The sequence below is a fragment of the Mesocricetus auratus genome, unplaced genomic scaffold, assembly GCF_017639785.1.
Source record: "Mesocricetus auratus isolate SY011 unplaced genomic scaffold, BCM_Maur_2.0 Super-Scaffold_100023, whole genome shotgun sequence".
Classification (NCBI taxonomy): domain Eukaryota; kingdom Metazoa; phylum Chordata; class Mammalia; order Rodentia; family Cricetidae; genus Mesocricetus; species Mesocricetus auratus.
The window spans coordinates 8,921,253-8,944,356 of NW_024429204.1; the positions used below are offsets into that span (position 1 = coordinate 8,921,253).

Sequence of the window (23,104 nt, forward strand, 5' to 3'; positions counted from 1 at the left end):
TCAAAATTAATAACGCTAAATTTTGACGAGCAATGCCAATGTCTTTGTCTATAAAGGCTGAGAGATTAGAGCTTATTTAAACCAACAAACGATTGGTTTTATAATGTTATTACCTATTTGGCAGTGGTATTCACTTCTTTCAGGATAGTTTTTAGTGTCAGAACCTTGTACATAACTTTCATGTGCCAAGTATGAAACAAATATTTTCTCCAAACATCTATTCAGTTAGGTGGGATAAAGCCCATTGGACACAAAGATTGGCACCTTGGAGATGCTGTGAATCTGCACTAGTTACTTTCTCCTCACTCTGACAGATGCCTATATGAAGACTTACAGAAAGAATGCATTTGGCTCACTATTTCAGAGGTGCCATCAAGAAATAGATGGCATGCCTGAGCACAGCCGCTCACGCCATGAGGCCAGGAAGCAAAGAAAGAGAAAGAAGGCCAGGACAAGGACAAGACTCCATGAAGGACCTGCCCTTAGCCAAGTCTCACCTCTTAGTTGCCAGAACCTCCCAAGGCAAAGCCATGAGCTGGAGACCAACTGTTCAAAACATGATACCATTCAGACATTTCATATTTAAGCCTTAACCCTTAACAAGATCTCAATTAGTAAATATCAGAGGACCAAACTCATGAATGACTGACTATACCCTCTTTCCTCTGAATCCCTCAGACTCCTGCCACAATAAAGCTCGCCTGCCTTCTGGTTTTGGTCAGAATAGTTGTAAACTAAAAGCATCCTGAAGATACTGGTTTTAAGGGAGGAGACGAGTTGTAGTTATATATTTTCAGAAGCACTGTGTATATATCTCGTCACAAATGGTTGCAGACCTGTCATTTTGTGAGTGGAAATTGCCTCAAAATATTCCTAAATTACCCTTGAAAAGTAACAAATGCAGTCACATCAAAACGGAAATGAAAACTTGAGCAGTGTGACTTAAATATATTAAATGTACCATGACATTTTCTTCTCAGATCAGTGACACTGCAAAGATGCAAAGATCCGAGTATTATGGATGAGAAACCATGCATCAGGAAGGGAAGCAACTTGACCAACTCGTACAAAGGAGGGGAGCCAAGGTCTGAGGATTCTGAGGACACACAAATGAAAAATTATTTCAAAAGTAAACACATTAAATTCCTGCTCCATGCCAGGGACCGTTCTCAGCCTGTCATAATTCCCATTATTTTCATTCTTCACAAATCTACGCTGTGAATCACTGTGTCCTGATGCCTTACCTCAAAGGAAACTAGGTAAGAAATAGGAAAAATATAATCTAGCAAAAGACACCTAATGCTACTAAATTCTAGGGCCACAATTAGAAATAACTTCAGCACTCAGGCTTTCATGCACTGAATGAATGAATAATAGAACTAATTGCAACCTCACTCCTAAAACACATATATCCTAATCCCCCCCACAGGCTTAATCTTTAACATTGATCAATCTCAGAAAACATCAGTCATTACTTGAACAAAGGGGAGCTCATGGACCCCAGACTGATGGCTGCGGGGCCAGCATGGAACTGATCCAGACACCCTGAATGTGGGTGTCATTGAGGAGGCCTCGGCAATCTATGGGGCCTTGGGTAGTAGATCAGTATTCATCCCTGGCATACAAATGGACTTTGGGAGCCCATTCCACATGGAGGGATGCTCTTTCAGCCTGGACACATGGGGGAAGGCCTAGGCCCTGCCCTGGATGATATGACAGACTTTGGAGATCCTCACCCTCCCTGGGGAGTGGAGTAGGGATTAGATGAAGGGATGGGGAGTTGGAGGGGGGTGGGGAGAGGAGGGGAGGGTAAGGGAGCTGGTACTGACATGTGAAGCAAGCTTGTTTCTAAATTAAATTTTTCAAAAAGACTAAAAAAAGAAAACATCAGCCACATCCGTTAAAAAGCAACTAAACACACTGGCAGTGATCTTCATGTTGAAATTCTACAAACCAATACCTGGGTCCCCTAAGTTAAAGAAGATATTTTAATACTGCTTTCCTTTTTGTGACTTTCATCCTTTTTTAAAGAAAATTAAATCCGTTTTTGTTATGGTATCCTAGGAAAACTGCTTAGGGACTTTTAAATCCCACTGTATTATAAAAGGGATGCAGGCCACCAATCGGACAGTCTCTACGTTATTTGCAAACTCCTTCCAAATAGGATAGGCCTATCCTCTCTCTTCTACACTGCCTCCCCCGCCCCAAACACCACCAAATCCTGTAGCCTAAACTCTCCTAAAGGAACGGGAGTGAGAAATAATTGGGAATGGTTAAATCACAGAAAATGTAAGTATCTTGTTTTTTTTTAACTGTGTTCTTTATGCGTGACTCCGATAGGGCAGTTTTGGCTGCCCAACAGCTGCGTAATGTTCAGCAAAACTCTGCCTGTCTAGATTTATGAGGTATAAAACATGGCCATCAGAAGATCTAAAAATGATGAGACCAGCCCTGAAAGCATTGTGTCAACACTTAGGAGACTGCAGTAGAGAGCAAATAAAAATGATTAAATTTGGCGTGACAGAAGGTGCCAGAATGCAGCGAACGAGCAGCTGTTTCCTTGGAGAATCATTCATTGTAAACGGTCCATGGAGGGTGGCCAGGGGCAGGTGAGCAGGGCCAGGTGAACAAAAGGGGGTTTGTGGTGTTCTGTTGACTTCAGGAAAGAGGAAGGGTGGACATAGTCATACTCTAGGCTGCATGACCTCTTTCCAGCACCTCGGCTTCCTGTTTCGGCTAATCACAAAGGTCGCCCATCTCCCATAGTGCACAGAGGCCTGTCTGTGACTCATAATTGCCTCTCTGAATTAGCACACTTTGTGAAGAACAACTCTAAGCCGTACATATTCCCTTATTTAACCCTCAAAAAAAATCTTTGCTTTTGCATTATTACCATCTTCCTGGTGCGTATTGGGAGACCATGACGTGGAGACAGACTGCAAGGAAAATTGAGTAAGAAAGAATAATACAGGCTTCCAGAGAGCTAGGATGAACCTAAATCCCACTTTCCTAACATTCCATCCAAATCTGTAAACCACTTTCTTCCAGACACAGCAGCTTCTCTACTTCAGTTGTCTATGAACTAAGAGTAACTGGGGAAATCAAAAGGAGAATTTTACGTAATATGACAAAATCACTCAAGATTCTAAATTCATTGCTAACACATAAAGTTTTATTGACACACATTCTTGTGTGTATTGTGTAAGACTGGTTTTGAGTTACATCGGCTGAACTGAGTCGCTGCAACGAGTGAGTTGGCAGATGGTAAAGCCCCTCAAATTTCCTCCCCTAGATCATCACAGAAAAATAAAAAGTCAGCCCCTGGCCCATGACCAAGAGAAATGCAGAAGATCCAAATCCCCTTTTCCTGGCCTAGAGATGCAGTGTAGTAGTTGAGTGAACATTCTGCTCTTTTAGAGGATCTGGGTTTGGTTCCAGAACCCACCCAGAGCAGCTCACAACTACATTCTTGTTCAGCATCCCCTAGGCCCAAGTGCATGTACATATTCACACATAAAGACACATAACACAGAAATAAAAACAAGTTCCCTGTCCCCATCTAATGATATAGTCGTCTGCACTGCCCAAGTCAACCCTCCAACCCACCTATTCCTATCCCTTCCATGTTCATATCTTCTTCTTGAAATAAAACACAGCACAACCAACGTGAAATCTGTTACACACCACCAGGAGATTAGCTTGTGCTGAAGTGTATAAGCTGAGATGTGATCCCAGAAATAAAAGGGAAAGATATACTGTACAGAACTGGATAACAAAGTAGTTTTCCATGTGTGTAATCAGGGTGATTTAAAAGGTATCTGGAGGCAGAGTCGGAAGATATGGCTTTTTGGGTAAGGGTGTTTGCAATGCAAGCGTGAGGAACTGAATTTGGACCCCAGTACCCATATAAAATACCATGCCTAGAGAGATACACACTGTAACCTCTGCGTGGCCAGGAATGAGCAGAGACAGGAGGCTTGGGGTCTGCTTGCTGCAGCACCAGCCCCATCTCAAAGGAATAAGTCAGAGAAGGATAGAGAAAGACACCAATGTTCTCTTCCGCACACGCACACACCCATACACACATGCACATCCAAGCGATCTTGACCAGTGTTCTAGGTGGAAGGGGGGGAATTCGCGTTTAAAAACTCCTTTTTGTTAGAGTGCTGCTATCAAAGAATCCAAGTTTGAGCAGTTACTCAGCAAACAAAGAGCCGTGGACTGCTGAGCCTACTCTGTGGCTCAACTCATCCTTAGCAAAGAATGAGGCAAGCCCATGATGGTGTACCAGTCCTGCGCGAGAGACATATGTGCATACAAAAGCAGTCAAAAGAGGGCAAAACCATTGGGAAAGCAATGCTTTATCCTCCCAGATGAGCAGATTCCAATGTTTTAATCAACAAAGTAGAAGCCACATTTAGTTTAAACATCAGATTGGTAAAAATTTCACCTGAATACTTCATGCCTGGCTTTTGTCTCCCAGGAATCACTATAGCAACAGCCAGCTAGAGCAGGATTCAGCATTTCCTAAACCACAATTAAGTGGATAATGGATAAAAGGTATGAACTTACAAGGAAAAGACCATAATATATACATCTTTAGACTTTAGAGCTCTGATTTCTTTCCTCTTGGATTAATATGCATACGTAAGAACAAAAAAATAAATGGGTATATAGCATGATTCTCTCCAAATAGGAGGTATCACTCTACCCACAAGGGATGTGTCTATGTTCTGACAGAGATTCAACAGTCCCATTCTTGGTTCTTTGACATTAGTGTCCGATTTTATCTGTTTCTTTATATAACCCTTAGTCCTCATAAACACCAGGCAATGGCAGTAAGCCTTGTGTGCCCAAGAGGCTAGAAATTTCCTCAATGAAAGTGAAGGAGTACAATAGAGACAGGACCACAGCAGTCACAGACAGCAGCTTCGCGGGCATTCAGGAAATATAAGGAGTGAAGTTTTACAGATATGACGAAAACCCAGGTGCACACGCAGCAGGTCCAACGACACAGTCTAAGATCAAAACAAAGCTGTGTCTACCAAGGGAAGAAACTAACCTTCGCTTTGGTTCCCTGAAAATAATCAGCTGGGGGAGATGCTAAGGCATGATTACAGGCCACCAGACTTCTGAGACTCTGCAGCAGAGCCTGAAGCGATCTTAAAATCCAACATTAAAACAGAGCATGTTTGCTTCTTCTAACTTCATGAAGGCACAGAGAATAGAAGGAAATAGCCCAGGACTGTCTGATTTTATGAGTTACTGAAGTTTGTGTGTGTGTGTGTGTGTGTGTGTGTGTGTGTGTGTGTGTGTGTGTGTAGGCAGAGACAGAGAGAGACAAGAGAAAGATTGGGGGAGCAGGTGGGTACAAACAGAAGTCGAAGGAAGATTGTGGATGTTTATCACCTTTCCTATCACTTTGGGGGGCGTTGGTATCAAACTCAGGTCTCCAAGTCTCTGCTCAAACATCTCTACTCTCTGAGCCATCTGACTTTCTCCTAAACATTTGAGGGAAGACTTGAGTACTTTGTTTCTGTGGCCTATAAGATCACCTGTCTCCCTTGTTCTTCCAAAGCTGGGGCCATTTGTTTTAATGATGCTGGAGCACTACAAAGCACACTATTGTGTACTGAGAATTTTCTGTTTAGTTCTGTACCCACTCTTTGAGTTCTTTGTATATTTTGGAAAACATCCTCTATCAGATATAGGGTTGGTGAAGATCCTTTCCCATTTTGTGGCCTGCTGTCTAGTCTTGTTGACTGTGTCTTTTGTCTTACAGAAGCTTCTGTTTCAGGAGGTCCCATTTATTAATTATACATCTCAGTGTCTGTGCTACTGGCGCTATGTTCAGGAAGCGGTCTCCTGTGCCAATTCGTTCAAGGGTACCGCTCACATTTTCTTCTAAGATGTTCAATGTGGCTGGATTTATGTTGAGGTCTTTGATCCATTTGGACTTAAGTTTTGTGCATGGCGATAAACATGGATCAATCAGCATTCTTCTACATGTCAGGTTCCAGTAATGCCAGCACCATTTGTTGAAGATGCTTTCTTTTTTCCATTATATAATTAGCTTCTTTGTCAAAGATCAGATGTTCATAGGTGTGTGGGCTAATATCAAGGTGTTCAATTTTATTCCATTGGCCTACCTGTCTGTTTTTGTGCCAATACCAAGCTGTTTTCATTACTATAGCTCCATAATAGAGCTTGAAATCAGGAATGGTGATGCCTCCAGATGTTGCTTTATTGTACAGTGTTGTTTTGGCTATCCTGGGTCTTTTTCTTTTCCATATAAAGTTGACAATTGTTCTTTCAAGGTCTGTGAAGAACTGTGCTGGGATTTTGATAGGGATTGCATTGAATCTGTAGATTGCTTTTGATAAGATTGCCATTTTTACTATGTTGATCCTACCTACCCAAGACCATGAGAGATCTTTCCATTTTCTAGTATCTTATGTAATTTCTTTCTTTAAAGACTCAAAGTTCTTGTCATACAGGTCTTTCACCTATTTGGTTAGCGTTACACCAAGATAGGCTATGTTGTTTGTGGCAGTTGTAAAGAGTAATGTTTCTATGATGCCTTTCTCAGTCCCTTATTGTCTATATATAGTAGAGCTACTGATTTTTTTAGTTAATCTTGTATCCTGTCACTTTGCTGAAGGTGTTTATCATATGTAGGAGTTCCCTGGTAGAATTCTTTGGGTCACTTATATAAACTATCATATCATCTGCAAATAGTGGAAGACACTTAAGAAATTACTCAACATCCTCAGCCTTCAGGGAAATGCAAATCAAAACAACTCTGAGATACCATCTCATTCCTGTCACAATAGCTAAAATGAAAAACACCAATGACAGTCTATGCTGGAAAGGATGTGGAGAAAGGGGAACACTTCTCCACTGCTGGTTGGAGTGCAAACTTGTACGGCCACTTTGGAAATCAGTCTGGCAGTTTCTCCTGAAAACGAGAACCAGTCTATCTCAAGATCCAGCATTTCTACTCTTGGGCATATACCCAAAGGATGCACATTCATACAACAAGGACTTCTGTTCAGCTGTGTTCATAGAAGCATTATTTGTAGTAGCTAGATCCTGGAAGCAACTTAGATGCCCCTCAACCCAAGAATGGATACAGAAAATGTGTTACTACTTAGAGGAAAAAAAACAATGGAATCTTGAAATTTGCAAGCAAATGGATGGAACTAGAAGAAGCCATCCTAAGTGAGGTAACATAGTCACAGAAAGACAAACGTCATATACTCATATATGGATATTAGACATAAAGGAAAGGATTGCCAGTCTATAATCAACACCTCCAGAGAATCTAGGAAACAAGGAGGACCACAAGAGAGACATATACGGTCCCACAACAAAGCAGAAAGGGACAAGAACCCCTGAACAAATGGGGGCTTGGGGAGGGGGAAGGAGGTAGGAGAAAGAAGAGAGGAGAGGAGAGGAGGAGGAATGAGGGATCAGGAAGATTGAGTGGGGAGAGGAATAGAGGAGAACAAGAAAAGAGACATGTCAATAGATGGAGCCACTATAGGTTTACAGAGAAATTGCACAGAGATCCACAAGGATGACCCCAACTAGGACCCTAAGCAATAGTGGAGAGGCTACCTTAAATGCCCTTCCCCTATAATAAGAATGATGACTAACTTAGATGTCATCCTAGAGCCATAATCCAGTAGTTGATGGAAGCAGAAGCAGACACCCACAGCTAAGCACTGAGCTGAACTCCTGGAATCCAGTTGTAGAGAGGGAGGAGTGATGAGCAGAGGGGTCAAGACCACGCTGGGAAAACATATAAAAACAGCTGACCTTAGTAACGGGGATCTCATGGAGCCCAGTCTGACAGTGGGGGAAACCAACATAGGACCAAAACAGGGCCCCTGAACGTGGGTGTTGGCTAGGAGCACTGGGCGGTCTATGGGGGCCTCTGGCAGTGGAACTAGATGTATCCCTAGTCCACAAACAGACTTGGAGTACCCATTTCCTATGGAGGGATACTCACTTAGTCTGTATACACAGGGGAGGGTGGAGGCCCTGCCTCAAATGACTTAACAGACTTTGATGATCCCTCATGGAAGGCCTCCCCATCCCTGGGGAGTGGGTGGGGGTTGGGATGGGGGGATTGGTGGGGGACATGGGAGGATGGGAGGGAGAGGGAACTGGGATTGATATGTAAAATCAGATTGTTTCTAATTTAAATAAAATCTATTTTAAAAAAGCAAAAGTGAACTATTGTCAAGAGTGTTATTGCTTACTGAGACATGTTGGAAGCCTGTGTCTGGAAGGAGAAGACAGCCATCTACTGACTTGTTTCCCAGGGAGGAGGTGATAAACACTTGACATAATCGAATGGAAACAAGTGAGGCAGTCTTAAGTTGCTGCTCACAGCATCTCTCTTGGAAGACAGTGCATCAATCAACAGAAAGAGCTTCAGTCTTTGAAGTGCACAGCCCCTTAGGTAAGCCGTTTCAGGGAAGATTTATTGAGAATAGGCATAATATTGGGGACACATCCTTTTTTCCCGTCTCAATAGCATCCAGTTTTACACGGTGCAAGAGGGGGAAAAAAAAGAAACACCTACTTTGTGGAGGTTCAGTCTTTCTTCAGTTGTTAAAACATAGGAAATATCAAATAATGACTTCCAGTGACTTTCTTGGCATTACAAGGCATGGTGTTTGGTGAGTAGAACGGAACAAGCCATGATCTGCTCTCCCCTTCCTTCCCTTTATTGCACATATTCTTCCCACAGCATGAAAAAAATGGACATCTCCTCTTTGTAGTGTCAAGACTGAGGTCAAACGTCAACATTACTCATGAGCTTTTTCTGACCCCGCAGTGCTCACTGTTATGTGTAATTGAAGACCTTGCATTAAGTTCTCGTACTCTCATCATCACACATACAAGGTTTTACTCTAACCCGTATTGTGTGTTTGGTTATTTACCCATTAGAGCAATAAGTTACTTGTACATGGAGGGCTTGGTTTTGTTTATCTTCGTCCATGGAATATGTGGAGGCATGTTAATATTTACTGTCTAAAAAAAACGTTTTGTGAATGATACTGAACTTTCTGAGCTGGCACATCCTACAAGTGCCCTTCGGGACTTTGATGCTTTCTTCTCTTACACGTGCTTTTATTCCTTTTTCATCCTTAAACTGATCAGATCATTTGGCTAAAATCCAGAAGTAAACCGAACACTGACACTAGGTGTTCTTGCTGAGACTGTTGACTGTCTTCAGAGGTAGTACACCTGCCTAGGAATGCTGAGGGGGGTCTGCTCATCTTCTCTCCCTCATAGTGTCTTTCAGACAAGTGCTTTTGCTGAAGACCCTCAGTGAGATACACAGCATACACTACCCTCATACCTTTTCTAGCTTCTAGAGCCAGATTTCCAACTTGGCATCGACTCTGTCCTTGGAGGTTTTTCAACCTCTTACTTTCTTCCTTTGCAAATTTATGTTGGCAATAAGATTTATCTCTTGGGATTGCTGTGAGAATGAACTGAATTAGCACATCAAGTTCTTAGGACAATGTCAGGTGTTACGATCGACTTAACTATTCTGTATGATTTACACACATTTTTAAAAAACTGGAAGCTTGTGAAATAACACTTAGTCATATCATCTGCAATTGAAACGAATTTCTTATGCAGCTTTAACTTGGCCTCACAGTCCAACGTTTGATGCCATTGCTAGTCAATATGGGTATCTTTTTATGTATCAAATTCAAGTGAAAATCAATTGCTTCCTTCTAGAATGGGCAGACTGTACAGTTTCAGTCAGAAGGATCAATAAGCCTAGCCCTTTATTTCAAGAATGTTTTCATAAAAAAGGGTCTGCATTATAGCACTTGAGTTCTGTCCTGTATAATACAAATGAGCACTGAGCTTTTGACTGTTGGCCCTGTGTGTAGCAATAAACTGAGACCAAGTTCAGAAACCCAAATCTCAGTTATCAGTACAATCAGAGAGATCTTTTCCAGCTATTCACACTGAAGCCACTGCTAAAACTTAGTATGCATTTTCTCACATACAGTTCAAGTGATTTCTACTCCTATAATTGCAGCTAATGTTTAAAAAAAAGCCAACAACAGTACAATCTTAAGAGATGACTATTTTACTAGTCCTACCTTGCATGTGTGGAATTCGAGGCACAGAGAAGTTGAATGACTTTCAGCCACACAGGCAGTAAGTGAACTAGGATGGAGGTCAAGAGGTCAAGATCATGCAGTGAGCATAGGCCTTTGTAATGAAGCCTAGACCCTGGGATGATTCACCCTCAGCCTGGGCTATGAAGCAGACCTCACCACGGGACTCCTTGACCTGACCTTCACCCAAGCACTGGGTTGAGCTCCTGGATTACAGCTAAAGAGAAGTAGGAGGGATCATGTAAACAAGGGGGGGTCAATAGCATGATGGGAAAAACCACAGAGACATCTGTCTAGAGATAGTGGGAGCTCTTGGACTATGTTATGGGCTGACAACTAAGGAATCTGTATGGGACCGAACTAGACCCTCTGAATGTGGGTGACAGTTATGTGACTTGGTCGTTGTGTGTGTGGGGGGGTGTGGGGGGCTGATAGTGACACGAAGACCTAACCCAGGGGCATAAACTGGCTTTTTGAAGCCCATTTCCTATGGTCTAATACCTTGCTCAGCCTTGATAAAGTGGGGAGGGCATTGGTCCTACCTCAACTTAATATGCCAGACTTTTTGTACTCTCTAAGGAAGCGCTTACCCCCTCTGAGGAGTGGATGGGGGTGGGAAGGGAAGAGGGGGCAAGAGAAGGGGAGTGAGGGGGAACTTGGGTTGGTTATGTAAAATGAAAAATATTTTCATTTTTGGTTTTTCGAGACAGGGTTTCTCTGGGTAGCTCTGTAGACCAGGCTGACCTCGAACTCACAGAGATCTGCCTGCCTCTGCCTCCCAAGTGCTGGAATTAAAAGCGTGGGCCACCACCACTTGGCAAAAAGAAAATGAAATTTTTAGTTAAAACAAGATTTAGGCACTTACTGTTCTCTTCTGAGTATTTGCTTCGTGTGGGTCATCCTTATATCTCAGAGGGCTGGTCCCAGGATCACTTTCAAACTCTCGGTTATCTTCTTTTTTTCCCCTTTGCCTGTATCCTCTTGGCTTCTCCCTGTTCTTGGGAAAGTACTCTATGCCATACATTTCTGCCTCTACACCCCCTTGACAATGTGCACATACCTCCGTGACAGCAAGGGGCACCTTATAATTGGCAGTTTATGTTACGTCACCAGTGGCAGGCATGGGACTCCTCTGTGCATTCTGTATTTATGTGTGTCATTGCAAGGGCTGGCGTATCGCCTGGCAAGTAATTGGCCCTTGACCAGTGTGAATGGGTGCAGAGACAAAAACCTCCACACTGCAGGCGAGAAATCGTCTTAGTGTCGACTCTTACTTCATCCAACACGCTTCTCTGTCAGGCTTTGCTGCGGAGGCTCTTCTAGTGGGCTGGCAATTTTAAGGGGAAAATGTAACAAGATATGTCAGAAGTATCTGGCCTTCTGGTTTATTTGTGTTACGCTAATAGTTTAAGATTTCCACTATTCAAGTGGCCGTTGATCACCTAAAGTGTGGTCCTTCTGCTCGTGACAGGATTTGCTTATCTCTTTCAAATAAAATGCCATTGCCGATCATGACCACTCCCAACAAGCTCTCACCAAATCCACCTTCTATAAGGATTGGGCCACCTATGGGCTGTCAGACAACATTTCCACAAAGCAACAGAAAGCAAGTAGCTACACGTCAGTGCTAGCTAGACCTCAGAGTAACACCAAACATTCAGCTAATGTTAACAATTGCAACCCTTGACTGAATTTTAGTCATGGTTACCGCCTTCCTTACATTTTGTGAAGGAAAATGCATATCTGGCCTAGTACTGTGTTGTGTTCTTTCTGTCTGAAAATAATACTTAAGGCAATGCAGCACAGAGGGAAGGCAATGAATCACAATACAAAGTTACTCTGCAAATCAGTTACCTGATTATTCAGGTACATTGACTTGAAATTTAATTTCTCACATAGCTGTGATAAGCTAATGACATGCCATACACTTGTCGGGGACTCAGTCCAGTGGCTTATGTGCAATTAAAGTTTCTATTTACTACTCTATCAACATGAGGGGATTGTGAAAAGTAAACCTGATATCATTAGACTTGCTAAAACTCCACTTAACACCTTCAAAGTAATGTCAAACTCATAAAAATATCTCTGTATCCAATGAGCTCTTTGGTAGTTTGGCTAAGGCTCATCACTATAGAGACCACAATGCCATATCACCAAGGAGACAAAATAACAGAGCCTCAAAATACATGAGTCACAGCAGGAAAGCAACAAAGGAATGCAAAATTCATAAATTTTTTGTATACTTCCACACTGTATCCCAGAAATCAACAGAACAAGTAGGCAGAAAAATCAATAGGGATGTGGAATGCTGAGCACTACCAACCATTTCCAGCTAATCAATATTTATAGAACATTCTGTCAAGCCAAAGCAGAGCACATGGGATACCCATCAAGAGAAAGCATGTTCTAGGCCATAAAAATAAATTGTAATACATTTAAAAGAATTGAAAGCACACATAGTATGGAGTTCAAATACAGTTGATTACAAAAACATGCCTGTAAAGCCTACAGGAAACTAGAAATTGAATAACCCATCCCTAAGGTATTGAAGACATTGTAAACTGAAATCTAGGAAATACAATGAACTGTCATTTCCGAGATGGCTCAGTGGATAAGTGCTTGCCATACAGATTTTGGACCTGAGTTCAAATCCGCAGTGCCCTTGTATAAAACGATGAATGTGTCTATGAGGGCAGAGACTGGGAGCAGTGTTGATGGAGATTTCTGAATGTCAGCCTCGCTACAGGTTCATTCAGAGATCCTGTCTCAAGGGATGAAGGTGGAACATGGGGATAAGACACATGAAATCCTCCTGTAGCCTGTGAGCATGTCTGATCCTGGATGGACACACACACACACACACACACACACACACACACACACACACTGAGAGAGAGAGAGAGAGAGAGAGAGAGTATAGTAAACTTAATGAGAATAAAAGTATAACAAATTCATGCAATTCCTTAATGTTAAAGAAGTGAATTTGTTATTCTAATATTTATGTTGAAAATCAAGAGTTCTAAAATCAGTGGACCAATAAATAAGTTAGTGATATAACCTTGTATTTATACAATGAAATATTATACAGCAACAAGAACAAAGTATTGGGTCTCATGGCAAGTAATAGTTAAATATATTTAAATTATGCTGTTCAAAAAAAACCAACCCAGATGCACGTCCTACAATCCCATTTATGTGAAAGTTCTGTAAGGCAAACATATTCTAGGGATGAAAAGCTGGGCCATGACTAGCTGACTACAGAACTTATTCAGGAGCAAAGCACAGAGACTGTTTTAGGATGATCAAAGTTTTCTTGTGAAACAAGTATAAGAAGCCTATGTGGTTGCTGAAGCTCAGAAATTTCGTGAAAACAATCCTTTGTTCTACAGAACTTGCATTTCAGTGAAGTTTCTTTTACTCACATATATGCATGTTCGGTCTTTATGGTTTTCCAAGAGCTCTGGGAAACAGTATAAAGAGATGTTCATTTGTATATTTGTATACACATATGGTATAATAAAAACATAAGAGTAGGAGAGTAATCAATAGCCAAGTTTTATATTGATGAGCTAAGTGAGGAAAAAAATACCATTTTATAAATAATTAAGTTTTACACAACTGTTCATATATGGAGGGGAATTTGACTTAAAATTTCTAGAATACAAAGGAAAGTCTAGATACAATCCACTAAAATATTCAGATTTCCTACTAGTTTTCTTACAGTAACTTCCTCAAATTACAGGCATTTTGGAAATCAAGTTATTGTTTCATAAAACATGCAATAAATCAAACTAAATATGAGCTCACAATCTAGACAGTTTGATTAAAGTCTATTCTTTTGTTAGGTGATATCCTCAAGTAACACTGTAGAGAAACTTCATCAAACAGTGTTAACTTTTCTTGAATATGAGGTTCATCTGTCCAGCTAAGAACAGCACACAGAACAAGGAAGGAAAGCTGTGTGTGTGTGTGTGTGTGTGTGTGTGTGTGTGTGGTGTTGGTTCGTTCCAATTTTGTGTTTAAATATGAGGTACAAATTTCTCCATAAGCATGACAAGGTAATGTAAAAGTATGTAAGGTACAAAAATATGAAAATCACTAGCTTGTTCCCAGCTCAGATAACACACACAGTGTCTTTTTCGGTTCTGAACAAATACGATGACATATCTGTTTTACTCCAGGGTTTGCAATGAAACCCTAGGGTGCAGAGAAGAAACATCAAATTTCTTCCTGTGTTGTTGAAGTGACTCACTCTCAAATTCTACTGACTTTGTAGCCTAACTCCAGAAAACTAGGCTTCCCAGCTCAGAATCTTGGTGCAGTGTCTGTGGTGATTTGAAAGAAAATGTCCCCAAAGGGAGTGGCACTATTAGGATATGTGTCTTTGTTGGAATTGGGTGTGGCCTTGTTGGAGGAAGTACGTCACTGTGGGGATGGATTTTGAGATCTCATATATGCATAAGCCACACCCAGTATCTCAGTACAGGTCTTGTTGTCTGCAAGATGTAGAACACTCAGCTACCTCTCCAGTACTATCTCTGCCTGCAGGTCACCATGTCCTACCAAGATGATAATGGACTGAACTTCTGACACTGTAAGCCACCACCACAATTCAAGGTTTTCCTTCATAAGAGCTGACATGGTCATGGTATCTCTTCACGGCAATAGAAACCCTAAGATAGTATCTGAATCCTAATTTGATAAATCATATATTAGTTCTCATTTCTAGAGCTCAGAAAATTTCTCCAGAAGTATCTCTCTCTCTCTCTCTCTCTCTCTCTCTCTCTCTCTCTCTCTCTCTCTCTCTCTTTCTCTCTCTCTCTCTCTCTCCATTGTTTTCTAAGCTAGTCACATTTCTAAATCTTGCCAAGTTACCTATGGCAATTTGATGCCACTTCCCATGGCCTCCAGAAAGCTAAAATGAGAAGAGCGGCTAGCATAAATAATGAACTATTAGTGCATTTGTAATGACTAATGAAGAACAACGTACACCCTAGAAAAGCTCCCTCCTAGACGTGGAGACAACTCTTATGAATGCTCCTGTGGTTTTGATAGCACACAGCCATTCATGTCCTACGGGGGGAGTTTTGGTCATATGAATGGAAACTGTCTTGTGGCAGCTAGGAAAGGAAAAACCAAATACCATGAGTAACTCATCTAACTGAGAATACGGTGTGCCAAAAGAAATGCTTGCTATTTTCTCAAGCTCAAAAGGGAAGTCTAAGGCAAGGTCCGAAGACAAATGAGCAGGTTCCAGCTAGGGACATTCTTAGGAGATACCTATGAATTTTGACGCTGGTTTTTCTTGTGACAAGAGTGGCACCTGATTGGGAAGCCCTACCTAAATGACAAAGGGCCAGAAATACAAGCAAAACATGGGCTTGAGATGTGTGTGTGTCCGTTTAGTTCTATCATCTATGCACTGTCCTTATTTTGACTCAGCTATTATTTCAAAAGAGACACCATCAATTCTCTCTAGTTAGAAGAACTTCAAAAATGTAAAGACCAAAGCTGTCTAGAAATTAATATACTATTGTTAAGGTAACTTAATGCAAATTAAAGATTTGCTAACATGTTGCTTTATTTTTGTGTTATTTGTTGCAAATTTTAAAAACTCTATTATATATTAGCCCAGTGTCCAACTTACCTAACTGCTCCTAAGTCTGTTTCTCCCGGTAACTGTGAGCTACTTGAAGGTGAAATGTGATGTTTACTTGCTGAGTCATTGAGCACGTAGTAAGAACTAGACAGTTGTCTGTTGGGAGGAAAGACAAAACAAAACGAGGTGCAGAGCATTTATTCAGAATAGTGATTTTAATACATAATTTCTAAATTTTGAAAGGTGAAAATAATCTAACTATTTAAAATCACGCTTGAGTTGGTCCTGTTCAGGTCTACACACACACACACACACACACACACACACACACACACACACACACACACGACACACACACACACACACACACACACACACACACACACACACACACACACACACACACACACACCTGAAGCCTGAATGTGGCTTCTGGGATGCTACTTTGTAACAAAGGGTGATTGGGAAAAAGAAAACGGATACTAAGGGCTTCCTCCATGAGTAGCTGTCATTCCCTAGGTCCTTAGCTTTGTCTCAATCGTATTGTTACTGTCTTTGGGCACAGTTTTGAAGTCCCGGTGATCCTGTCCACTTAAAAGAGACTCCCTGAGATTCTGATCTTCTAAAATAGAGACTTGGTGCCCCATGCTGGGAGTCCAGCCAATGGCTTTTTTTCATGGCAGGCAACTGTCAGCTAAAAGCACACATTATCACTGCATTCAGTTGGTGTCCAGAGAAGAGCCATGCTATAGACTGGCCACAGGTGTCTTTAGAGAGCGGAAATGACCCTGGGCTAGAATTACACTAGATAATTCTCGTGCTTAGGAACATATTTAGCTAAAGCTTTCATGGGTAGTTCCTGTGATTGGCATTTCAGGCAACAACGTAAGAGGCAAAGGTACGTGAAGTAAACCCCTGAGTCCTACATGTTTCCACAGGTGGCTTTAGGTTGACATATTGTTTGTTGATTTTATTTGTTTGTTGTTATTCATGAAACAAGGTCTTGGTATATAGCCCAAATTGGCTTCAAACTAACAGTGCTCCTGACTCCCAAACTCTGAGTGTACACCACTACTCCCAGTCTTTGAGTCCCTCATTGGTTAATTCTCTTATGTGAGCCTCAGAAGCTCACAAGTTAACATGTTTTAAAATCGATTTTAAGTTAGTTTTCCTTCATAAAACGTGAAAGGAGGGAGCCAGTTTTACTGGTTTACTGAAGAAACAGTCCAAGGTTTCCATAGCAGAGAGAGAAGTTGATCTTATTGTAGACTTATTACAGGCTTCAAGAGCTCTTTTCCAGAAGCTTTTCCTACCTCCTAAAATCCTGTCAAGCAAGAAGTGAAAAAGCTATTGCAGAGCAGCTCAGGCACGGGAGTTTCTGCAGAACTTGGAGCATCTTTACCTACAAGGCTGCCTGCTTCTCGATTGTTTACACTTGATCAGCCGTCTACACTGAGCGCTTAAAACATCAGCCAGATGTTTAAAAGTAAATTCTTCATCAGTCAGGACTGACGGGCACTTGGGAGTGTGTGTGTGTGTGTGTGTGTGTGTGTGAGAGAGAGAGAGAGAGAGAGAGAGAGAGAGAGAGAGAGAGAGAGAGAGAGAGAGAGAGCGCTCTCATTAAGGGACGATCTATGATTTGACAGTCTGCTCCTGCTGCTGCTCCTGCGGCTGTAGGGTCTGTCATGACTTGAAAAGGGATGTGAGGGCTGAGAGGAACTGTCGCTCTGAAGTCTCAGCCTCTGCTAAGTGATCTCCCTGCCAGGCAGACTAGACACGATTTTCTGCAGGGCTGCAAACTTGGACCTATCACCCCCTCCATCTAGCCTGAGACACAAGGCAACATTGTGGCAGAGCAAAAAGGTAAGAGAATAAAATATCTTCTACTGAGGCTGGGGGCTGGGGAAATGGGGAACTTAGGTGAAAAGGCTTGCATTTTTCCCCCAATGCTGCTTCAGTCCTGAGAGGCAGAGGCAGTAGCTAAGATCCTACCGGGTTGAGCATTGAGCCCTTTGGCTTCTGCGCTGGTACTGTTTTTTCTTCATTGTTTGTACTTCTCCCAAGCATCTGACAGGTTCCTTTGTATTTTACTATGCAGTCAGCACATGAATTTTTTCTGTAAGTTTGAAATAGCTTGTTTGTGCTTGCTGTTTTCTTTTCCCCCAACTGGACCCAGTTTCAAAACTGGGGCATTTTCTGCTTCTTTTTCCTTAAGCATTTGTTTTCCCTGTGAAGAGAGAGTTAGTTAGCCGGTCCCTCTCCCCTCTCATGAGGATGTGCTCCAGATACAATTACTTCGCTCTGCCTAGAACTGCAACATAGGGAGTTTTCTCAAGTACATAGGAACCCTGTTACTGTAGAAACTCCGGGGTGTAAAAAGATGAAACGGGTTGCCTCTGAGTGTGCCTGCTGTCGCAGACTGTGACATTGTGACTGAACGCATGCGTGGCTTTTCACAGGGGCAAAAACTACTCCATCAAAGGCGAAGGCTGGGGAAATGTTTTAAAGAGTCCGTCTGTGGGTCAGAGAAACCTGAGGCCACTGAAGATGGAGAATGAGACAGTCAGTGAACTGAACCAAACCGAGCTCCAGCCCCAAGCAACTGTGGCGTTCGAGTACCAAGTGGTCACTATCGTCCTTGTCTTCCTTATCTGCGGACTGGGCATCGTGGGCAACATCATGGTAGTCCTGGTGGTCACGAGAACCAAGCACATGCGAACCCCTACAAACTGCTACCTGGTGAGTCTGGCCATGGCAGATCTCATGGTCCTGGTGGCTGCAGGCCTCCCCAACATAACCGACAGCATCTACGGTTCCTGGGTCTATGGCTATGCCGGTTGCCTCTGCATTACTTATCTCCAGTACTTAGGAATTAACGCGTCCTCGTGTTCAATAACAGCCTTTACCGTGGAGAGGTACATAGCCATCTGTCACCCCATCAAAGCCCAGTTCCTCTGCACATTTTCCAGAGCCAAAAAGATCATTATCTTTGTCTGGGCCTTCACATCCATTTACTGTATGCTCTGGTTCTTTCTGCTGGATCTCAATATTAGCACCTACAAAGATGCTATTGTGATATCCTGTGGCTACAAGATCTCCAGGAATTACTACTCACCTATTTACCTAATGGACTTTGGTGTCTTTTATGTGGTACCAATGATCCTGGCCACTGTGCTCTATGGATTTATAGCTCGGATCCTCTTCTTAAACCCCATCCCCTCAGACCCTAAAGAGAACTCTAAGATGGGGAAGAGTGACTCAACCCATCAGAACAAGAATTCGACTTTAAATGCCACTAACAGATGTTTCAACAGCACTGTATCTTCCAGGAAGCAGGTAAGCAAAACTGCCCTGCCAAGGCAAGACAGGAAGTATGGAAGAGAGTTTTTGTTAAGACAGGATCAACTTTGCCCTACTTAGCCGATGGCAGAACCAAAATACAATCATGAAAATGTATCCCAGTGTAAGCTTCTGCTTTGCATATTAAACTTACCTCCAGGATCAACTGAAGATCTAAAAATAAATGGAGGGATTTGATAGCACCTGAGCAGGAGGCGGTTCCCTATGAAGATATAGAGGCCATAGACAGAACCCCAGACATCTTGGTTTAAAACACTTGTGCCCCTCTGAAAATGTTAACTGAATGTTTAGAAAACTGACCTCTGTAGGGAAAACATACTGTTGCATGACAAAGAATTACCTTTCAGGAATTTTGCTACACAATTAGCAAGGGAATCTGAGAATAAATCAGTGAGTCTACATAATGGAACTTTTCTTGCAATGCATAGATATTCATAACTGATCCCACAAAAGAAAGGGAACCAGCCTTATTTGGTTGGTCTTGATGAAAGACAATTCTCAAGCCCTTTCTCCGACTCTCTCCAAGTTATCCTAGCATGCAGAAACTGGAAATACATTTTCCTCTGGAAGAAATTATTGCAGAATAATGGCCAACATCAGGCTGAATCAGTTAAAAGCAATTTGTTAATGTAGGTTTTCTAGCTTATCATAACTGGAACTCTCTCATGCTTCCAGATAACCTCAATACACAGGGCCTGCATTGGAATGATGGTTTTACTAGCGAGCAAAGCATCTCGCTTATGAGATAATGCAAAAATAAGAGGCTCTGTGACAGATACTCATCTGTTTGTGTCTGCACAACTGTCCCGGGATACTTATGAGCCTAGCTCTCAGGTCTTTGTCCTTCTCTCTCGAATGCAATAAATATGTAGTAAATATTTATTCTCATAGTGAAAAGAGAAAACATGAAATTAGCAATATGGTTTCTTTCAAATACCTGAATTTTTCTTTTATTTTCTGCAAGGAAAATAGTTCATTGTATCTATATAGGGAGAAAACTGAATGTGCTTTAGGGAGTATGTATGTGGATCACACATACATACATACATACTATTATTTCTTAAACTTTAAGTTACCTAGTGCATTATGAATTGTGACTAGATAAGATACACACACACACACACACACACACACACACAACAGGGAAAACTCATGAAAGTGAAATGTCTGCACTAAGGGGGGGACTGCAGCTGAAGAGAATGCTTGCAGCGTTTTAAATGACAGGTGACACTTGATCCATGTGACATTTGTTATGAAGAGAGAGGGAGCACATGAGTAGCTACTACCAAGTCTTTGCTTCCGTAGCTACAGAGTGGTGTTACCTAATACAAGGTGTAGCTGGACATTACCCAAAGCTTGCTTCATGGGGATGGAGAGAGATACATTGGCCCCCTGTCAAGACAAATATTAACAACTACAATAAGACAATAATGGATATGCACATCTTAACTGCTGACCAAATATGAGTTAATATATTTGTTAGAAAATTGGTTCCTTATACTCACATTCACATGTTTATTATATGTATATTTTGAAGCTTGTTTGTCTGGCCTAAAGTCCTTTTTTTTTTCAATTATAGTCATTAGCACCCATCAGCACTAATAATGCACTTTGGATTGCTAATTATGTTATGTGTTCACAATCTTTTCAAAGGTGTTAATGGTGAGCATGTGAGAGCAATGTAGTGTTTAGGGACCAGACGCCAACGGCCCTGGATAAGGAAGATTTGAAGAGATGGGTGGCAGAAACTCACCCATGAGAACAGTTGGTGGTAATAGGCTGGCGTAAGTAAGAGACTCTACAACAGTGGTTTCCAGCCTTCCTGATGCTGTGACCCTTTTCATGTTCTGGTGACCCCTCAACCATAAAATTATATTCACTACTACTTCATAACTGTAATTTTGCTACTGTTAGGAATCATAATGTAAATACCTGTGTTTCCCGATGGTCTTAGGCAATCTCCATAAAGGGGTCATTTGACCCCGATGGGGTCTTAACCCATAAGTTGAGAACCACTACTAAATAGGGCGAATTCAAATCAATGTGAACATATGATACATAAGGGATGATGAAAGAGTCATTCAATATGGTAGCGGGCTCATGTTTATTCCCAAATATTGAAATTATTCTCAAAGAGAACACAAAAAGTAGAGGTAATCATGACTTAATCAGTCTTTCTAAGCCCAGGTTTTCCCATCAATCAAATGGGTACATCAATGTCAGTTGTTGCTGAAACCAAATGTGATGCATTCCCCATCCTGGGAATTGGGATCCCAGCTTCGAGTGTAAGGCCAATGTGTTACAAACTTAGCGACCTATGTTCTGTATTCTCCCTTTTCTAAGAAAGACTTAATTCTTCATAAGGCTCAAATCTCCATGTCCTATAACCTAAGGACATTCATTTTAATATTTCTCTCTAATTTTTCTCTTTTAGGCAAGTGTAATTTGCATTTTAATAAATACTTATCTGGGCCAGGACCTTCAAGCCAAGTTACTAAAATCAAATGTACACAGCTTAGGGGGTTACATTTTGAAGAAAATAAAAGAGAGATTATTTTTCTGTGGAAGACAAAGGTAACACTTCCTTTCCTTGTTCATTTTTCACTTGTACCTCCAATGTAAAAAATCTAGATCAAAAACTTTTTCCTATTACTCAAAGACTTGATTAGATTTTAGGCAACTACCTGCATTGAAACAAATTAAATTCAACTCCACTCTGTGACTAGAAGCTATGCAAAGGGATTGCCTGATTGAATTAGTCTTTTGTTTCACAGTAGGGTGGTTTGACTCTCAGGAGACAGGCTTGAAATGGTGACATTTGTTACATCTTAGCTCTACCTACACAAAGCCACAAGACCCCTCAATGTGTTCAGTTCCTATGTTCGGGATCATGAGGAGAAGCCACCTCTATCATTGGTTGTGTATTTCTGCATAACTTATTGAATTTTAAATTTGGAAATGCAGAAGCCCTTTTTCGTAAAACTCTAACCCTTTTGGTAAAAGTCAGTGCTATCAATAAACAAATTCATTTCAAACATTTGCTTTCTGTGGGCTACAGGGATACACAAGACATTTATAAGCCAGGCTTCTGATTTTGTTTTTAGTGGTACCACTTAGCAATTGCTCTTATGTTACAGGACGAGGAGTAGGAAAATAGTGTGACCTAATTAATCCCAATAGAATCTTCCAGAGATTCTGTTAATTTTTTGTAGGCACCTTTGATTTATCCAGTCTTAAAAATACTAAGTGTTCCTTCTATAAAGTGTTTACTAGGGGGAAAAATGTTGAAAGTCCAAGAAACAGAACAAAAACAGCTTCCCTTTCTAAAGTGACACATGCCCTTTGGGGAAGACAGTTTATGATGTTATAAATGGTGTTATATGGAACATGTAAAGGGTTAAAAATAAGGAAAAAGGGGACTCTCCATCAAAGGCCATTAGTCATTTTCTTATGTTTCTTTTCTTCCTTTTAAAGGATCAGTTTAAATTAATGTAGCCACAGTAATATTTATTCCACTTTCTCACTCTTACTCCCAAAGTATTGAAATTATTCTCAAAGAGGACACAAAAGGTAAAAGTAATCGAACTTAATCAGTCTCTCTAATCCAGTCTTCTATCAGTCAAATGAGTACATCAACTGACTTGTATAGTTGTCCCTGAAGTTAAATGAGATGCACTAGACAAGATGCTTATTTTTTCTCCTGCATCTCTTGTGATGCAGCCCTAGCCATTCTGTGTGCTCGTGGAAATAAAGACTGTAATGTACCTGCTCTCTTCTCCTCCTACCTTCCTCCAGTCTTTCTCGTGTGTGTGTGTGTGTGTGTGTGTGTGTGTGTGTGTGTGCGCGCGCGCCCGCGCGCTCACGAGAGCCTGTGCAGTGGTATACAATATGTGTATGTGGAGGCCAAAGATAGACAAAGGGTATCTCCTGTAGTTGTTCTTTGCCTCATTCTTTAGACAAGTTCTCCCACCAGGAGAGCTCACCGATT

At 41.5% G+C, this 23,104-nt stretch overlaps 1 protein-coding gene across 1 annotated transcript in view; it reads left to right on the plus strand.

The window, feature by feature from the left end:
• The first annotated feature begins 17,394 nt into the window (after nucleotides 1–17,394).
• Nucleotides 17,395–23,104, plus strand: part of Trhr (thyrotropin releasing hormone receptor) — a 34,007-nt gene continuing 28,297 nt past the window's right edge. Inside the window, exons 1-2 of the mRNA XM_040730593.1 lie at nucleotides 17,395–17,619; nucleotides 18,216–19,092. Coding sequence (XP_040586527.1) covers nucleotides 18,304–19,092 — 789 coding nt within the window. The 5' untranslated portion in view covers nucleotides 17,395–17,619; nucleotides 18,216–18,303. The remainder of the gene's footprint in view (nucleotides 17,620–18,215; nucleotides 19,093–23,104) is intronic.